The 14,551-nt window shown below is 38.3% G+C and overlaps 1 protein-coding gene across 3 annotated transcripts in view; it reads left to right on the top strand.

Moving 5' to 3' along the window:
- The window catches only part of SYT10 (synaptotagmin 10), a 121,590-nt gene that overhangs the window by 90,349 nt on the left and 16,690 nt on the right, over positions 1-14,551 (top strand). For all 3 annotated transcript variants that reach the window (XM_055573876.1, XM_055573866.1, XM_055573887.1), the window contains exon 4: positions 11,514-11,634. In XM_055573876.1, coding sequence (XP_055429851.1) covers positions 11,514-11,634 — 121 coding nt within the window. The remainder of the gene's footprint in view (positions 1-11,513; positions 11,635-14,551) is intronic.

The following is a 14,551-nucleotide window of genomic DNA, read 5'->3' as shown; positions in this document are numbered from 1 at the left end:
CATGACTGAAGTGACTTAGCAGCAGCAGCAGCAGCAATGACAAGAACAGTGTTTTCCATTTAGGCTGTTCTCAATAAACACAAACATACTAATAAACGAATGAATGTTTAGAAATTGATGAGGTATTTGATAAAGCTAGAGTGCAGAGTTTGTTGTATCACTTCAGCTGAGTTTAGTTCAGTCACTCTGTCATGTCTGACTCTTTGTGATGCCATGGACCGCAGCACGCCAGGCCTCCCTGTCCATCACCAACTCCTGGAGTTTACCTAAACTCATGTCCATTGAGTTAGATGGTGATGCCATCCAACCATCTTATCCTCTGTCATCGCCTTCTTCTCCCACCTTCAATCTTTCCCAGCATCAGGGTCTTTTCAAATGAGTCAGCTCTTCGCATCAGGTGGCCAAAGTATTGGAGTTTCAACTTCAACATCAGTCCTTCCAATAAACACTCAGGATTGATTTCCTTTACGATAGACTGGTTGGATCTCCTTGAAGTCCAAGAGATTCTCAAGAGTCTTCTCCAACACCACAGTTCAAAAGCATCAATTCTTCTCCGCTTAGCTTTCTTTATAGTCCAACTCTGACATCCATACATGACCACTGGAAAAACCATAGCCTTGACTAGATGGACTTTTGTTGACAAAGTAATGCCTCAGCTTTATAATATGCTGTCCAGGTTGGTCATAACTTTCCTTCCAAAGAGTAAGCGTCTTTTAAATTCATGGCTGCAGTCACCATCTGCAGTGATTTTGGAGCCCAGAGAAATAAAATCTGACACTGTTTCTACTGTTCCCCCATCTATTTCCCAAGAAGTGATGGGACCAGATGCCATGATCCTAGTTTTCTGAATGTTGAGCTTTAAGCCAACTTTTTTACTCTCCTCTTTCACTTTCATGAAGAGGCTCTTTAGTTCCTCTTCACTTTCTGCCATAAGGATGGTGTCATCTGCATATCTGAGGTTATTCATATTTCTCCCACTAATCTCGATTCCAGCTGTGCTTCATCCAGCCTAGAATTTCTCATGATGTACTCTGCATATAAGTTAAATAAGCAGGGTGACAATATACAGCCTTGATGTACTCCTTTTCCTATTTGGAACCAGTCTGTTCCATGTCCAGTTCTAATTGTTGCTTCCTGACCTGCATACAGATTTCTCAGGAAGCAGGTCAGGTGGTTTGGTGTTCCCATCTCTTTCAGAATTTTCCACGGTTTATTGTAATCCACACAGTCAAAGGCTTTGGCATAGTCAATAAAGCAGAAATAAATGTTTTTCTGGAACTCGTGCTTTTTTGATGATCCTGCTGATGTTTGCAATTTGATCTCTGGTTCCTCTTCCTTTTCTAAAACTAGCTTGGACATCTGGAAGTTCAAAGTTCACGTATTGTTGAAGCCTGGCTTGGAGAATGTTGAGCATTACTTTACTAGTGTGTGACCCACTATGACTAAATTAATGGAAAAAGGCATTGAAGTGATGTTTTCTCCCTACCCTTGCCCTACTTGGACCCTTGATTGGGATACATTTCCTGCAGCAGTGAGCCCAAAGGAAGGAGATACCTCATGTCCAAAGTCAGAGAAACCCCAGTAAGACAGTAGGTGCTGAAGTGGCTGTGAGGAGATACCCCATATCCAAGGGCAAAGGAGACGCCCTAGACGGTAGGAAGATGCAAGATGGTAGGAGGGGCAAATTTGCATTTAGAATCAAACCCCATTCCAACCAGAGACACTAAGAGGGCTCAAACAAAGCTTCTGTGCACCAGGACCCAGGGACCCCATACAGACTGAGACAGAACTGTGTTTGAACATCTCTTGTGGAGGTATGGGTCAGCAGTGGACTGCTACAGGGACAGGGGCTCTGGGTGCAGCGGACTTGGGTTATGGTATAAACCCTATTGACGGAGGTCGCCATTAACCCCACTATAGAGCTGCTAGAACTTACACAGGACTGGGAAATAGACTCTTAGGGGGCACAAACAGAACCTTGTACATCAGGAGAAAGGAGCAATGACCCCACAAGAGACTGACCCAGACTTGCCTGTGAGTGTCCAGGAGCCTCCAGCAGCGGTGTGGGTTTGTGGTGGCCTGCTGCAGGCTTGGGGGCACTGAGTGTAGCAGTATATGCCTAGGATCTTTTGAAGGAGGTCACTATTATCTTCATTACCTCCACCATAGTTTGAAAGTGAAAGTGAAGTCGTTCAGTTGTGCCCGACTCTATACGACCCCATGGATAGTAGCCTGCACCAAGCTCCTCCATCCATGGGATTTTCCAGGCAAGAGTGCTGGAGTGGATTGCCATTTCTTTCTTCAGGGGATCTTCCCGACTGGCCCCAGGTAAATAGCAGAGAGGGAACACAACTCCGCCCATCAACAGAAAATTGGATTAAAGATTTACTGAGCATGGCCCCTCCCATCAGAACAGGACCCAGTTTCTGTTGACTATGCCAAAGCCTTTGACTGTGTGGATCACAATAAACTGTGGACAATTCTGAAAGAGATGGGAATACCAGACCACCTGACCTGCCTCTTGAGAAACCTGTATGCAGGTCAGGAAGCAACAGTTAGAACTGGACATAGAAAAACAGACTGGTTCCAAATAGGAAAAGTAGTACGTCAAGGCTGTATATTGTCACCCTGCTTATTTAACTTATATGCAGAGTACATCATGAGAAACACTGGGCTGGAAGAAGCAGAAGCTGGAATCAAGATTTCCGGGAGAAATATCAATAATCTCAGATATGCAGATGACACCACCCTTATGGCAGAAAGTGAAGAGGAACTAAAAAGCCTCTTGATGAAAGTGGAAAGTGAAAAAGTTGGCTTAAAGCTCAACATTCAGAAGACGAAGATCAGGGCATCTGGTCCCATCACTTTATGGGAAATAGATGGGGAAACAGTGGAAACAGTGTCAGACTTTATTTGGGGGGGGGGGCTCCAAAATCACTGCAGATGGTGATTGCAGCCATGAAATTAAAAGACGCTTACTCCTTGGAAGGAAAGTTATAACCAACCTAGATAGCATATTCAAAAGCAGAGACATTACTTTGCCAACAAAGGTCCATCTAGTCAAGGCTATGGTTTTTCCAGTGGTCATGTATGGATGTGAGAGTTGGACTGTGAAGAAAACTGAGCACCGAAGAATTGATGCTTTTGAACTGTGGTGTTGGAGAAGACTCTTGAGAGTCCCTTGGACTGCAAGGAGATCCAACCAGTCCATTCTGAAGGAGATCAGCCATGGGTGTTCTTTGGAAGGAATGATGCTAAAGCTGAAACTCCAGTACTTTGGCCACCTCATGGGAAGAGCTGACTCATTGGAAAAGATTCTGATGCTGGGAGGGATTGTGGGCAGGAGGAGAAGGGGACGACAGAGGATGAGATGGCTGGATGGCATCACTGACTCGATGGACGTGAGTCTGAGTGAACTCTGGGAGTTGGTGATGGACAGGGAGGCCTGGCGTGCTGCGATTCATGGGGTCGCAAAGAGTCAGACACGACTGAGCAACTGAACTGAACTGAACTGAGCATGGCCCCTCCCATCAGAACAGGACCCAGTTTCCCCCTCAGCCAGTCTATCCCATCAGGAAGCTTCCATAAGCCTCTTATCCTTCTCCATCAGAGGGCAGACAGACTGAAAATCACAATCACAGAAAACTAACCAATCTGATCACATAGACCACAGCCTTGTCTAGCTCAATGAAGCTACGAGCCATGCCATGTAGGGCCACCCAAAACAGACAGGTCATGGTGGACAGTTTTGACAAAATGTGGTCCACTGGAGATGGGAATGGCAAACTACTTCAGTGTTCTTGCCTTGAGAACCCCATGAGCAGTATGAAGAGTTTGTTGTATATAACAAGGAATTTGTAAATGAAAGTAGAAAAAACATAGGAACGAACTTGATAGGACTGTGTGTCATGTTGAGGAGTATGGACTATATTGAAAGTCCTGTGTGTCCAACATGTATCAGAAAGTCAAATACTTGGAATTTTTAGCAGAGCCAGGGAACAATATAAATGACCCTGAATGTTATTTGTTCAACATGGTCTTTTCTCACAAATCCCTAACCAAATAAACCCTATGTTCTCTACCTTAAGGACTGTATCCTTCCTCATCTGAACGACATTGTCTTGGAATTTAATTGACAGCCATGTTTTATAACTGCTTATTCTTAAAGTTGAAATCAAGCTATGAGCACCAACTGATCCTTTCTAGTCTTTCCAATGAGGTTTTGTCGGCTCTTTAGCACACAAAGACTAAAAGGGCCTGTCCATCCAGTCTAAACATATCTGAACTATGTGTATTATTTAGTCCTCATTTTACTAGCAATTAAGACACAAAATTTTAGAGCTGGAAGATCAACTAGTTTTTCTCTTTGAACACCTTCATTTTATACCAAAAAAACACTAAGGCCAAATAGGGTTAAATGGATTGATTGAGGTTAAGTTCTATGATTTCCTCAGGTGTATAGGAGGTGTGGGTCAGACAGATATAAGTATTTTACTGTAGTTTAAATTCAGTAGACCCTCTTTGGGTCTTCATTTCACTATAGCTTCATTTCATGAAGTAAAATAGTAACTTTAAGAAGACACTCATTTGATCCAATAACATATTTAACAAAGTGAGGAAAGCCATCTGTTTTCTTACCAAGCAGGAAATTTGGAAGGCAGGCTGCATTTAGGGTCCTAAGTGGATATGATGACTGCTGTCACTATGGCAACAAGTTGTTCATTTAAAGATTTTTTAAAAGAAGTCTTAATGATCCTTCTAATAGATCTGAATTCAAGCATATCTTTAGCCAGCACTTCCCTATATCTGTTTACTTCAGTGATCCCTCTCTTTGGTCTTTTCCCAGCCTAATGTAGCCTACTCAAAATAAATAAATGTTTTTAAACCATTATTTTCATTGGTATCATTACTTTTGAATGTCTATTAATGCCAGGCACTTTATATGGATGATACCTACCTTGTGAGGCAGAAGTTATTATCCCCATTTTACTTGTGGTCAACCTGAAGTTAAAGGAGGTCATATTTTTGCCATGTGCTTGGGAACTAGTACATGGAAGATGTAGCTTTCAGCTCTGGCTTTTCCAATCCAGGAACCTATGCCCTTTTCATTCTGCCAAGCTCCCACTCTCTAGTGTTACCAAAACCTTTGGATCCCTGTTGCCCAGAGAAGTCACCAAACCAACTATATCTAGCCTTAAACCTACTTCAACATGTTGCCAAACTCCATATTTCTCAACGTAAATTGTCCATTCTTATTTCTGAATATTTATCATAGTACTCACCTGTAGCATTATTCCTACTCTTCCCTGTAAAACTCAATTTTATTAATTCTTCAAACCCCAAATAATGATTATTTCCCTCCAGGAGTGCTTCCATTGGTTATTGTACACACTAGTCATTGAGCCTTTAAACTGCCTCCTCTCCATATCTTGAGCTCGCTATTAGTTCAGTTATTCCTGAAATAAGATATGCAGTGCAACTGTTTGCATACTGATTTATCTTTCCAATGATTGCTATTTTAAGGAGACAGTACACACAAAAACTTTATCAGTGTGACTATGTTTCAGAAGTTGACTGCAGCCAGTCATCAATTATCTTGATCTCTCAAGCTCTATGTCTGTGGAACCAGGTAAAAGAAATCAAAGATACAGTGTCTAACCTGACCCTAGTGTTAGCTTTTATTCATAAGCCCTTTATTCCAATGGATTAAGAAAATTGTCATTGTGAATGTTTCACCAATTATGTGTGTGTGTATCAGAATTAAATTTAAGTTGTCCTATCTGAAAGAAAATTTATGGAACATGATATCCTAGACTTAACAGTAGGCTTTCAAATAACTATATGCATAAAGACACAAATGTTTTTCAAGGGTTAATATGGGGAGTTCATATTTATAGAGCATTACAGTAAATGAGATTACTCATAAATAAAATTTTCAGAAATTCAAAGCATTTCTCATTTTAAGCCAAAATTATTATTTTAAACACTTTAAGGCTTGGGGATAAAAATAACTTCAAAAAATAGTGTATACTTCTCTACTTTCTTAAACAAAACATAAAGGATAATTTTCCCTAGCTTGATGACTCAGAATCATCATTTTGAACTTTAATTACTCTTCAACTCTGTAATAAGATGACATTTTTAAGTTACTGAGGCATTATTAGTGTTAGTCACCTTTAATACAAAATTCTAGATTGCTATCCTTTTTAGGATACAGTATTTGCTTCTTTTTTATATGCTTTGTATCTCTGTAGCTATCGTTTATCTCTGCTTTGCTAGACCTAGTGCTGTTAGTTTTCCCAACTTTACATTTCATGTGTGAGTTTTGACCTGTTACAGATCAATACACCAATTAAACATTCTTCTTAGAATTTTGTCTAAAATAATAGTAAATGGGTGTTGGATAGGGATGGTATAGCATTCTTATATAAGAGAATTTTACTGCATAACTATGTTATATTTATGCTGTATATTCAGAGACCTTTCAGTTTATTTCCTGGTCTTTTGCTGGGTCTGGGAAGTTCAGGTTGTTGAAAGTGACTTTCCTTATAAATTGCATTGCTCTGGGGCAGACAGAGTCAAATAAAACTCAGTCTGGTCCCTGGAGGAGGGCTATCAATATAGGGACAGATTCAGTGGTGGGTACTGAGATCAATGCACATTGTAGCTCAGAAGACTGTCACCAAAATCCAGAGATTTGATGCACTCTTGTTATGGGATCTTTTTATAGGTCATACAGCCCTTTACCTTCATCAAGTTCATTTCTCATAATTATCTCTTGTATTGCTTCTAGATTTAAAAAGCTGAAGAATATTTGTATTTACCCTAGAGAATATTTTGCCCTTTTCTATATATGGGCAGTTTTACTTCTTTCTAATTTTTACTTCCTAAAGGAAAAACTTAGTCTTAAGGAAGACTCAAATTTTGTGCAGTTATTATACATGCCTACAATACATTAATTTTCCCCACTCAGCTCATTCCAGTTTCCTTAAAACTCCTGACTATGTGGAATTGACACATTTAAGTAGATTTCTTAGTACTGCAGTGAGCAAAAAGCCAACTAGCTTGTCATCAAAGTGGTCCTTTAAAAAGTGGTCCATATTCTTTTCTTTCAGTTTATTTGGGCTAGTTCTTCAATCACTCGTCAATTTAACCTCTTCATATTTGCCAATACCTATTGATAGTCAAAATTATGTTGCAATCAATTCATAGATAGGATCTTTCAGAGATGGCACCAAACACAGCAAACTTTCTTTGTTCTACCCTGTAAACATGTGATACATCAAAAGAAAAAGAAAATTACTCCTACAGATTGTGTGATGTATAAAAGTAAAACCATCAGTCAGAGGTATGAAAATGTTTTATTAACCCCTTTAGAAGTCTCTGTGTACTCTTTTTCTGCACAAGCAGAAAATGTGGTTCATGTCCTGTTGAATTCTAAGTATGTTGTCTCTGAGATTATCTCTCCTATTTCTTTCCTAATTTATCCATCACAATCCCCAACATGTTTCTTGGTGGCACTTGGCATCTTGTTCTATATTTATAAAGGGATCCTTTAATTTTTGTTGTTGTTGTTCAGTCTCTCAGTCATATTTGACTCTTTGTGACCTCATGGACTGCAGCACGCCAGGCTTCTTTGTCCACCATCTCCCAGGGCTTGCTCAAACTCATGTCCATTGAGTTGGTAATGCCATTCAACTATCTTTTACTCTGTCATCCCCTTCTCCTGCTGCCTTCAATCTTTCCCAGCAACAGGGCTTTTCTAATGAGTCAGCTCTTCCCATCAGGTGACCAAAGTACTAGAACTTCAACTTCAGCACCAGTCCCTCCAATGAATATGCAGGACTGATTTTCTTTACATTGACTAGTTTGATATCCTTACAGTCCAAGGGACTCTCAAGAGTCCTCTTCAACACCACAGCTCAAAAGCATCAATTCTTCAGTGCTCAGTTTTCTTTATGGTCCAACTCTCACATCCATAAATGACTACTGGAAAAACTATAGCTTTAACTAGATGGACCTTTGTTGTCAAAGTAATGTTTCTGCTTTTTAATATGCAGTCTAGGTTTGTCATAGCTTTTCTTCCAAGGAGCAAGGGTCTTTGAATTTCATGGCTGCAGTCACCATCTACAGTGATCTTGGACCCTCAAAAATAGTCTGTCACTCTTTCCATTGTTTGTCCATCTATTTGCCATGAAGTGATGGGACCGGATGCCACAGTCTTCGTGTTTTGAATGTTGAGTTTAAGCCAGCTTTTTCAGTGTCTTTTTTCATCTTCACCAAGGCTCTTTAGTTCTTCACTTTCTTCCAAAAGAGTGGTGTCAACTGCATGTCTGAGGTTGTTGATATTTCTCCCGGCAGTCTTCATTCCAGCTTGTGATTCATCCAGCTCTGCATTTCTCATGATGTACTCTGAATATAAGTTAAACAAGCAGGGTGAAACTATACAACCTTGACATAGTCCTTTCCCAATTTTTAACCAGTTTGTTTTTCCATGTCCAGTTCTAATTCTTGCTTCTTGACCTGCATACAGATTTCTCAGGAGGCAGGTAAGGTGATCTGTTATTCCCATCTCTTTAAAAATTTTACACAATTTTTTGATCCACACTGTTAAAGGTTTTAGCATAATCAATGAAGCAGAAGATGTTTTTCTGGAACTCTTGACTTTTCAATGATCCAATAGATGTTGACAATTTGATCCCTGGTTCCTTTGCCTTTTCTAAATCCAACTTGAACATCTGGAAGTTCTCGGTTCATGTACTGTTGAAACCTAGCTTGGAGAATTTTGAGCATTACTTTGCTAGCATGTGAAATGAGTGCAATTGTGTGGTAGTATGAACATTCTTTGGCATTGCCCTTCTTTGGGATTGGATTGAAAACTTACCTTTTTCAGTCCTATGGCCACTTCTGAGTTTTCCAAATTTGCTGGCATATTGAGTACAGCAGTTTAACAGCACTTTAATTTTTACCAGCTTTCAACAAAAAGTGCCTACTCTGATTGATAGTTCCTGGGAAGACAAACATCCAGAAAAGGAAAGAAGGATGGGCTACAGACAAAGGATTTTAACCCATTAACTGAGCCTAAAGAAATTCTTGGAAAAGAGAATAAGTAAAGAATCAGATAAATAAATTCAGACTTATTTTATTAGCCGTTTATAGTCTTATATAAGGACTTCCTCCTCAGCTGAGATCTTCGAGGGCAGAATCATGCCATCTCTCTTTTAGTATCTACAGCACCTACCAGTGTACCTAACAAATAATGCTCAATATTTTCTTGGTAGTGAGAAGAATGAGTCCCATAGGAGGCTGTATCTTCCTGTTTTCCTCAGGCTTCTCCTTTTAGATCTTTCTTGCTATTTTAAGTGTGCAGCAAACAACCCAGAGGAGAGCCATTTGGATATACTTTTGTTTTAAAATAATTATTTTCTTACCCTTTTTTTTAAAAAATAATAATTCTTCTATTTATTTTTTTCACTTATCCAATATTTCTGAGCACCTGATATGTGTTAAGACATTGCTCCATGTGATAGCAATACAGCAATGAACAAAACAGCATGCCTTATCATATGCCAGACACTTTGTTAAATGCCTTGGACTTTATTTACATTATCTCAATTACTGATTAAAACCCCTGTGGGGAGGATATTTTCTTCAATCTGAAAATGAAATTTCCGACATTCAAAGCTTAATTAAATTTCCTAGGATCTCACAGCTCAGAAGGAGAAAACAGGAGTCAGTGCAACTTTAGCTGACTCTAATATTTATGCTTTTAATTGCTAGGCCTGATGGTTCAGAAGGTAAAGAATTTGCCTGCAATGCAGGAACCCCAGGTTCTGTCCTTGGGTCAGGAAGATCCGCTGGAGAAGTGAATGGCTATCCACTCCATATTCATGCCTGGATAATTCCATGAACTGAGGAGCCTGGTTGGCTATTGTGCACAGTCCATGGGGTAGAAAAGAGTCAGACATGACTGAGCAACTAACACTAATTCTAGACCATGAATAAAGAAATGGGAATTACATAGATCAGAACTTGAATTGTAAGAATTAGTCCAATAAATGTTAATAGTGTTTCATGAAAAATTTTTAAGAACCAAGTTTTATGAACCTGAATGAATAGCAACTTGTTCTTCCCCATATTAAATCTACCACAGATTTTCTAACCAGGAATAATTTAACTCCTGTAAACAACTTTTTGAGAAGCATCCAGAATATGCATTGTTCACACTCATTTTCATTTGTCCACCATCTATGCAGACTTTGACAGCAAATTTATCTATACCAGGATACTATGGATGGTTTTACTTTACAAATGAAGCAAAGCTGTTCAGATTTTTATCCAGATTAATTAATAGTATTTTCATTCCTTCAAAGACTGCACTGAAAGTCAGCTATGTACCTTCACTAGGTTACAAAAATAAGATAGATAAGATCTATATTCCCTTAGACCTTACATGTGGGAGTCGGGGAAATGAAAAATGAATTTAAAAGATAATTCTGATGATGCTTAGCGCTATGAAAAAATGTGAAGAATCTGTGATTAGGGTGGGTATAGGATAGGAAGGAGGAAGGCCTCACTGAAGAGATTTTTTTTTGAGCTGAGCCCTACATGGTGAGCTGAGTCAGCCATGTAAAGTTACGGGAGAGAAAAAGAAAATGCAAAAGTCAAAAGCACAAACAAACATCATCCGATGAATAACTGAGAAAAAGGCTTTTGGCCTACATGAGAGTGAACTGAGGAAGGGGCAAGAGATTAATAGAGTGACAGATGAGACCAGGTCACATGGGGCCTATGTGAATGACTTGGTAATACATTATCTAAACAAAGACATATTTAATAATAGAGATATTCTTGATAATTATACCAGTACAAAAGGTATTAATCTGGAATTTCCTAGATATACCAGCTGTTTAGATGATTTTAAGCAGGAAAGTGAGATAATGTGATTTGCATTTCATAAGTCACCACACTGACTGCTTCTGATTAATCTTTGCAGTAATCCTGATAAGAAGTGAAAGTGGCTTCCGTGAGATTAATAGTAATAGATCTGCAAAGAATGTCAGTAATTTCAGATATGTTTTATAGATAATGTAGGCAAGATGTGGGTTGGATGTGTTAGGGGTGAGAGAAAAAGAAGAATAAAAGTAAGTGCTAGGTTTTTAACTGCAACCTCTGGATGAATTAAGATACCACTTCCTGATTTTGGAAAGATGACAGAGGAACTGGTTTTAGTAAATGTTTGCAAATAAGTAGAACCAGTAGTCTTATTCTGACTGTATTAAGTTTGAGATTCTGGTTAGAAATACAAGTAGATATATCAAAATACCACCTGGGATATACTCTCTTTTCTTACCTGTTTATTAGAGCATTTTTGCATTGTAACATATATCCTCAATAAAACAATTTAAAATGGAATCCAAATAGTCCATTAAAGTGATTTTTTTTTACTTAGCACTAATTTTTTTTCACTATCTGGTGTTTTAAATTGCTAACGTTACTTATTTCCTTTCTAGGAAAGTATAGATCTGGGTGAAATAATGTTTTCCCTTTGTTATTTGCCAACTGCTGGACGTATGACATTGACCGTCATCAAGTGCAGAAACCTGAAGGCTATGGATATCACTGGCTCATCAGGTATGTTCACAATTGGCTGATGGGGACATTCCCAAACAAACATGCCATATAGCTGAAATTATGAATGGCGGCTGAATTATTAAGTTCATTTGTCTGTTGTGGGGCACTATGTGCTAAGTCACTTCAGTTGTGTCCGACTCTTTGTGAACCCATGGACTGTAGCGCACCAGGCTCCTCTGTCCATGGGATTCTCCAGGCAAGAATACTGGAGTAGGTTGCCATTTTCTTCTTCAGGGGATCTTCCCAAGATTGAACCAGCATCTCTATGTCTCTTGCATTGACAGGTGTGTTCTTTACCACTAGCACCACCTGGGAAGGCTTGGGGCACTATAAAAGTAGAAAAAAAAAATTACCAACTAAAGTGTTCTAAACACCTCTTTAGTTTACATTATCACTATGGCATTTTTGAAAGGTATTATCAAGTAGATTGCCTTTGAACTTGGGTTTATATTTTAATTTCTTTCTCTACTGATTTAGTTCTTTCACAAAAAAATGTGTAACTTACCATACACTTCGGGGCTTCCCTTGTGGGTCAGCTGGTAAAGAATCCACCTGCAATGTGGGAGATCTGGGTTCGATCCCTGGATTGGGAAGATCCTCTGGAGAAGGGAAAGGCTACCCACTCCAGTATTCTGGCCTGAAGAATTCCATGGACAGAGGAGCCTGGAGGGCTATAGTCCGTGGGGTCACAAAGAGTCGAGCACAACTGAAGTGACTGAGCATGCTTGAATACAGGAATAGAGAGATATAATAAAGTACATGAACACACCTTAAAGTTTTTTAAAAACATTAGTGGAGGAAATTACTCTTGTTCTAGATTTGATAAAGAGGTAAAACCCCATCATTCTCTTTAATCCCTTCATTTAAATCACCACAGTTCTGAAGAGTTATTTGTAAGTTAATAGGGAACTTTGGCACAGCTCTGTGGAAGAAAAAATGATAAGGACAGAGTAGGGAGGTCAATAGCATTTGTTGAATTAAATAAATAAGAAATAGTAATGCAGATATAGTAAAAGATGACACGGGGAGTGCAGTTTATATAACCTTTTAGTTCTTCAGAACAAAATAAACTAAATTTGCAACACAAAAAATATTAAGAACTCTAATGTAAAAAGAATTCCAGGAAAAATTAACTGAATAAAAAATGATGTACAAGCATAAATATGGATATCATGCTCCTTTTGATATAAGAATGTGTAATCTTAAAATATATATCATGTTGCTAATATTTGCATAAAGAAATAATTGAGTGATATATAAAAACTGAGGGGTGGAGAAGTATGGGAACAGATGGGAAGGAGACTTCTCATTGCATGTCTTTCTCTGTCTCATCTTTTAAAATTTGTTATGAATTTTTATTCATTTTTTAAAATTTGCACTGCATAGTTGAAATGTAAAGATAGAAAGAAAGGAAATTAATTCTACATTCATTTTGGTGAAAAAGTCTTAAGTAAACAAATGTGGAAGAACTTAAGATAAACAATGTATTCTGCAAATTATTGTTTATTTTGCTCTTTCTACCATGTATTGAAGGAGAACCAAATTTCCAGACAAGCAAACAGCAAAGTTGTAATTAAGTTCAAGAATATTTTTTATTTATATGAAGCTTCTCATCAGGGGAGTGCATGCTTTGAGAACATCACCTCATTAAGTCACACATCAGCCTTGTGAATCAAGTAAGGAACCAGTAAATTATCTTTATCACTAATAGAGAAATGTCATCAGAGACATGATGGGGGTAGTAAATGATAAACCAGGCCTCATTCTTACTGTTAATAAGAGGCTTAGGCCTGGGGTTCATACCACAAAAGTGAGTTTCTTCCTTAGAACATACTTCCTATTATTAAAAATTGAAAAATATATTTGGCAAAACTAATACAGTTATGTAAAGTTTAAAAATAAAATAAAATTAAAAAAAAAAAAGAAAAATATATAGGAATGTTTCTATTTTGCAAATAAGTTCATTTATATCATTTTTAGATTTGCATATAAGCAATACCATGCAGTATTTCTCTTTCTCTATCTGACTGATTTAACTCAGTATGACTTCTCTAGGTCCATCCATGTTACTGCGAATGACATTATTTCATTCTCTTTTAATAGCTGAATAATATTCCATACCACATCTTCTTTATCCATTCCACTGTCAATGGACATTTAAGGTGCTTCCATGTCTTGGTTATTGTAAAACAGTGAACACTGGGATACATGTATCCATTCAGACCATGTTTTTCTCTGGGTATATGCCCAGAAATGGGATTGCAGTGTCATATGGTAGCTGTATTTTTAGTTTTTGAAGTGAAGTGAAGTGTTAGTTGCTCAGTTGTGTCTGACTCTTTGTGACCCCATGGGCTATAGCCTGCCAGGGTCCTCTGTCCATGGGATTTTCCAGATGAGAATACTGCAATTCTTAAGGGAAAAAGGGAATGGGTAGACACTCCCTTCTCCAGGGGATCCTCCCAACCCAGGGACCAAACCTGTGTCTCCAGCATAGTGGGCAGATTCTTTACTGTCTGAACCACCAGGGAAGACCCAGTTTTTGAAGAAACCTTCATAGTGGCTGTATCAATTTACATTTCCACCATCAGATTAGGAAGATTCCCTTCTTTCCACACCCTCTCAGCATATATTTTTTGTTGACTTTTTTGATAACAGCCATTCTGACTAGTGTGAGGTGATATCTTATTATAGTTTTGATTTGTATTTCTCTAAGTAATTAGCAATGTTGAGCATCTTTTCATATGCCTTCTGGCCATCTATATGTCTTCTTTGGAGAAATGTCTATTTAGATCTTCAGCCCATTTTTTTATTTGATTGTATTTTATAATTTTTATTTATTTCTTTATTATTTATATTTTTGCTGTGTTGGGTCTTTGTTGCTGCATGTGCTTGTCTCTAGTTGAGGTGAATGGGAGCT

The sequence above is a fragment of the Bubalus kerabau genome, chromosome 1 (assembly GCF_029407905.1).
Source record: "Bubalus kerabau isolate K-KA32 ecotype Philippines breed swamp buffalo chromosome 1, PCC_UOA_SB_1v2, whole genome shotgun sequence".
Taxonomy (NCBI): domain Eukaryota; kingdom Metazoa; phylum Chordata; class Mammalia; order Artiodactyla; family Bovidae; genus Bubalus; species Bubalus kerabau.
This window is presented reverse-complemented; position numbering and strand designations above follow the sequence as displayed.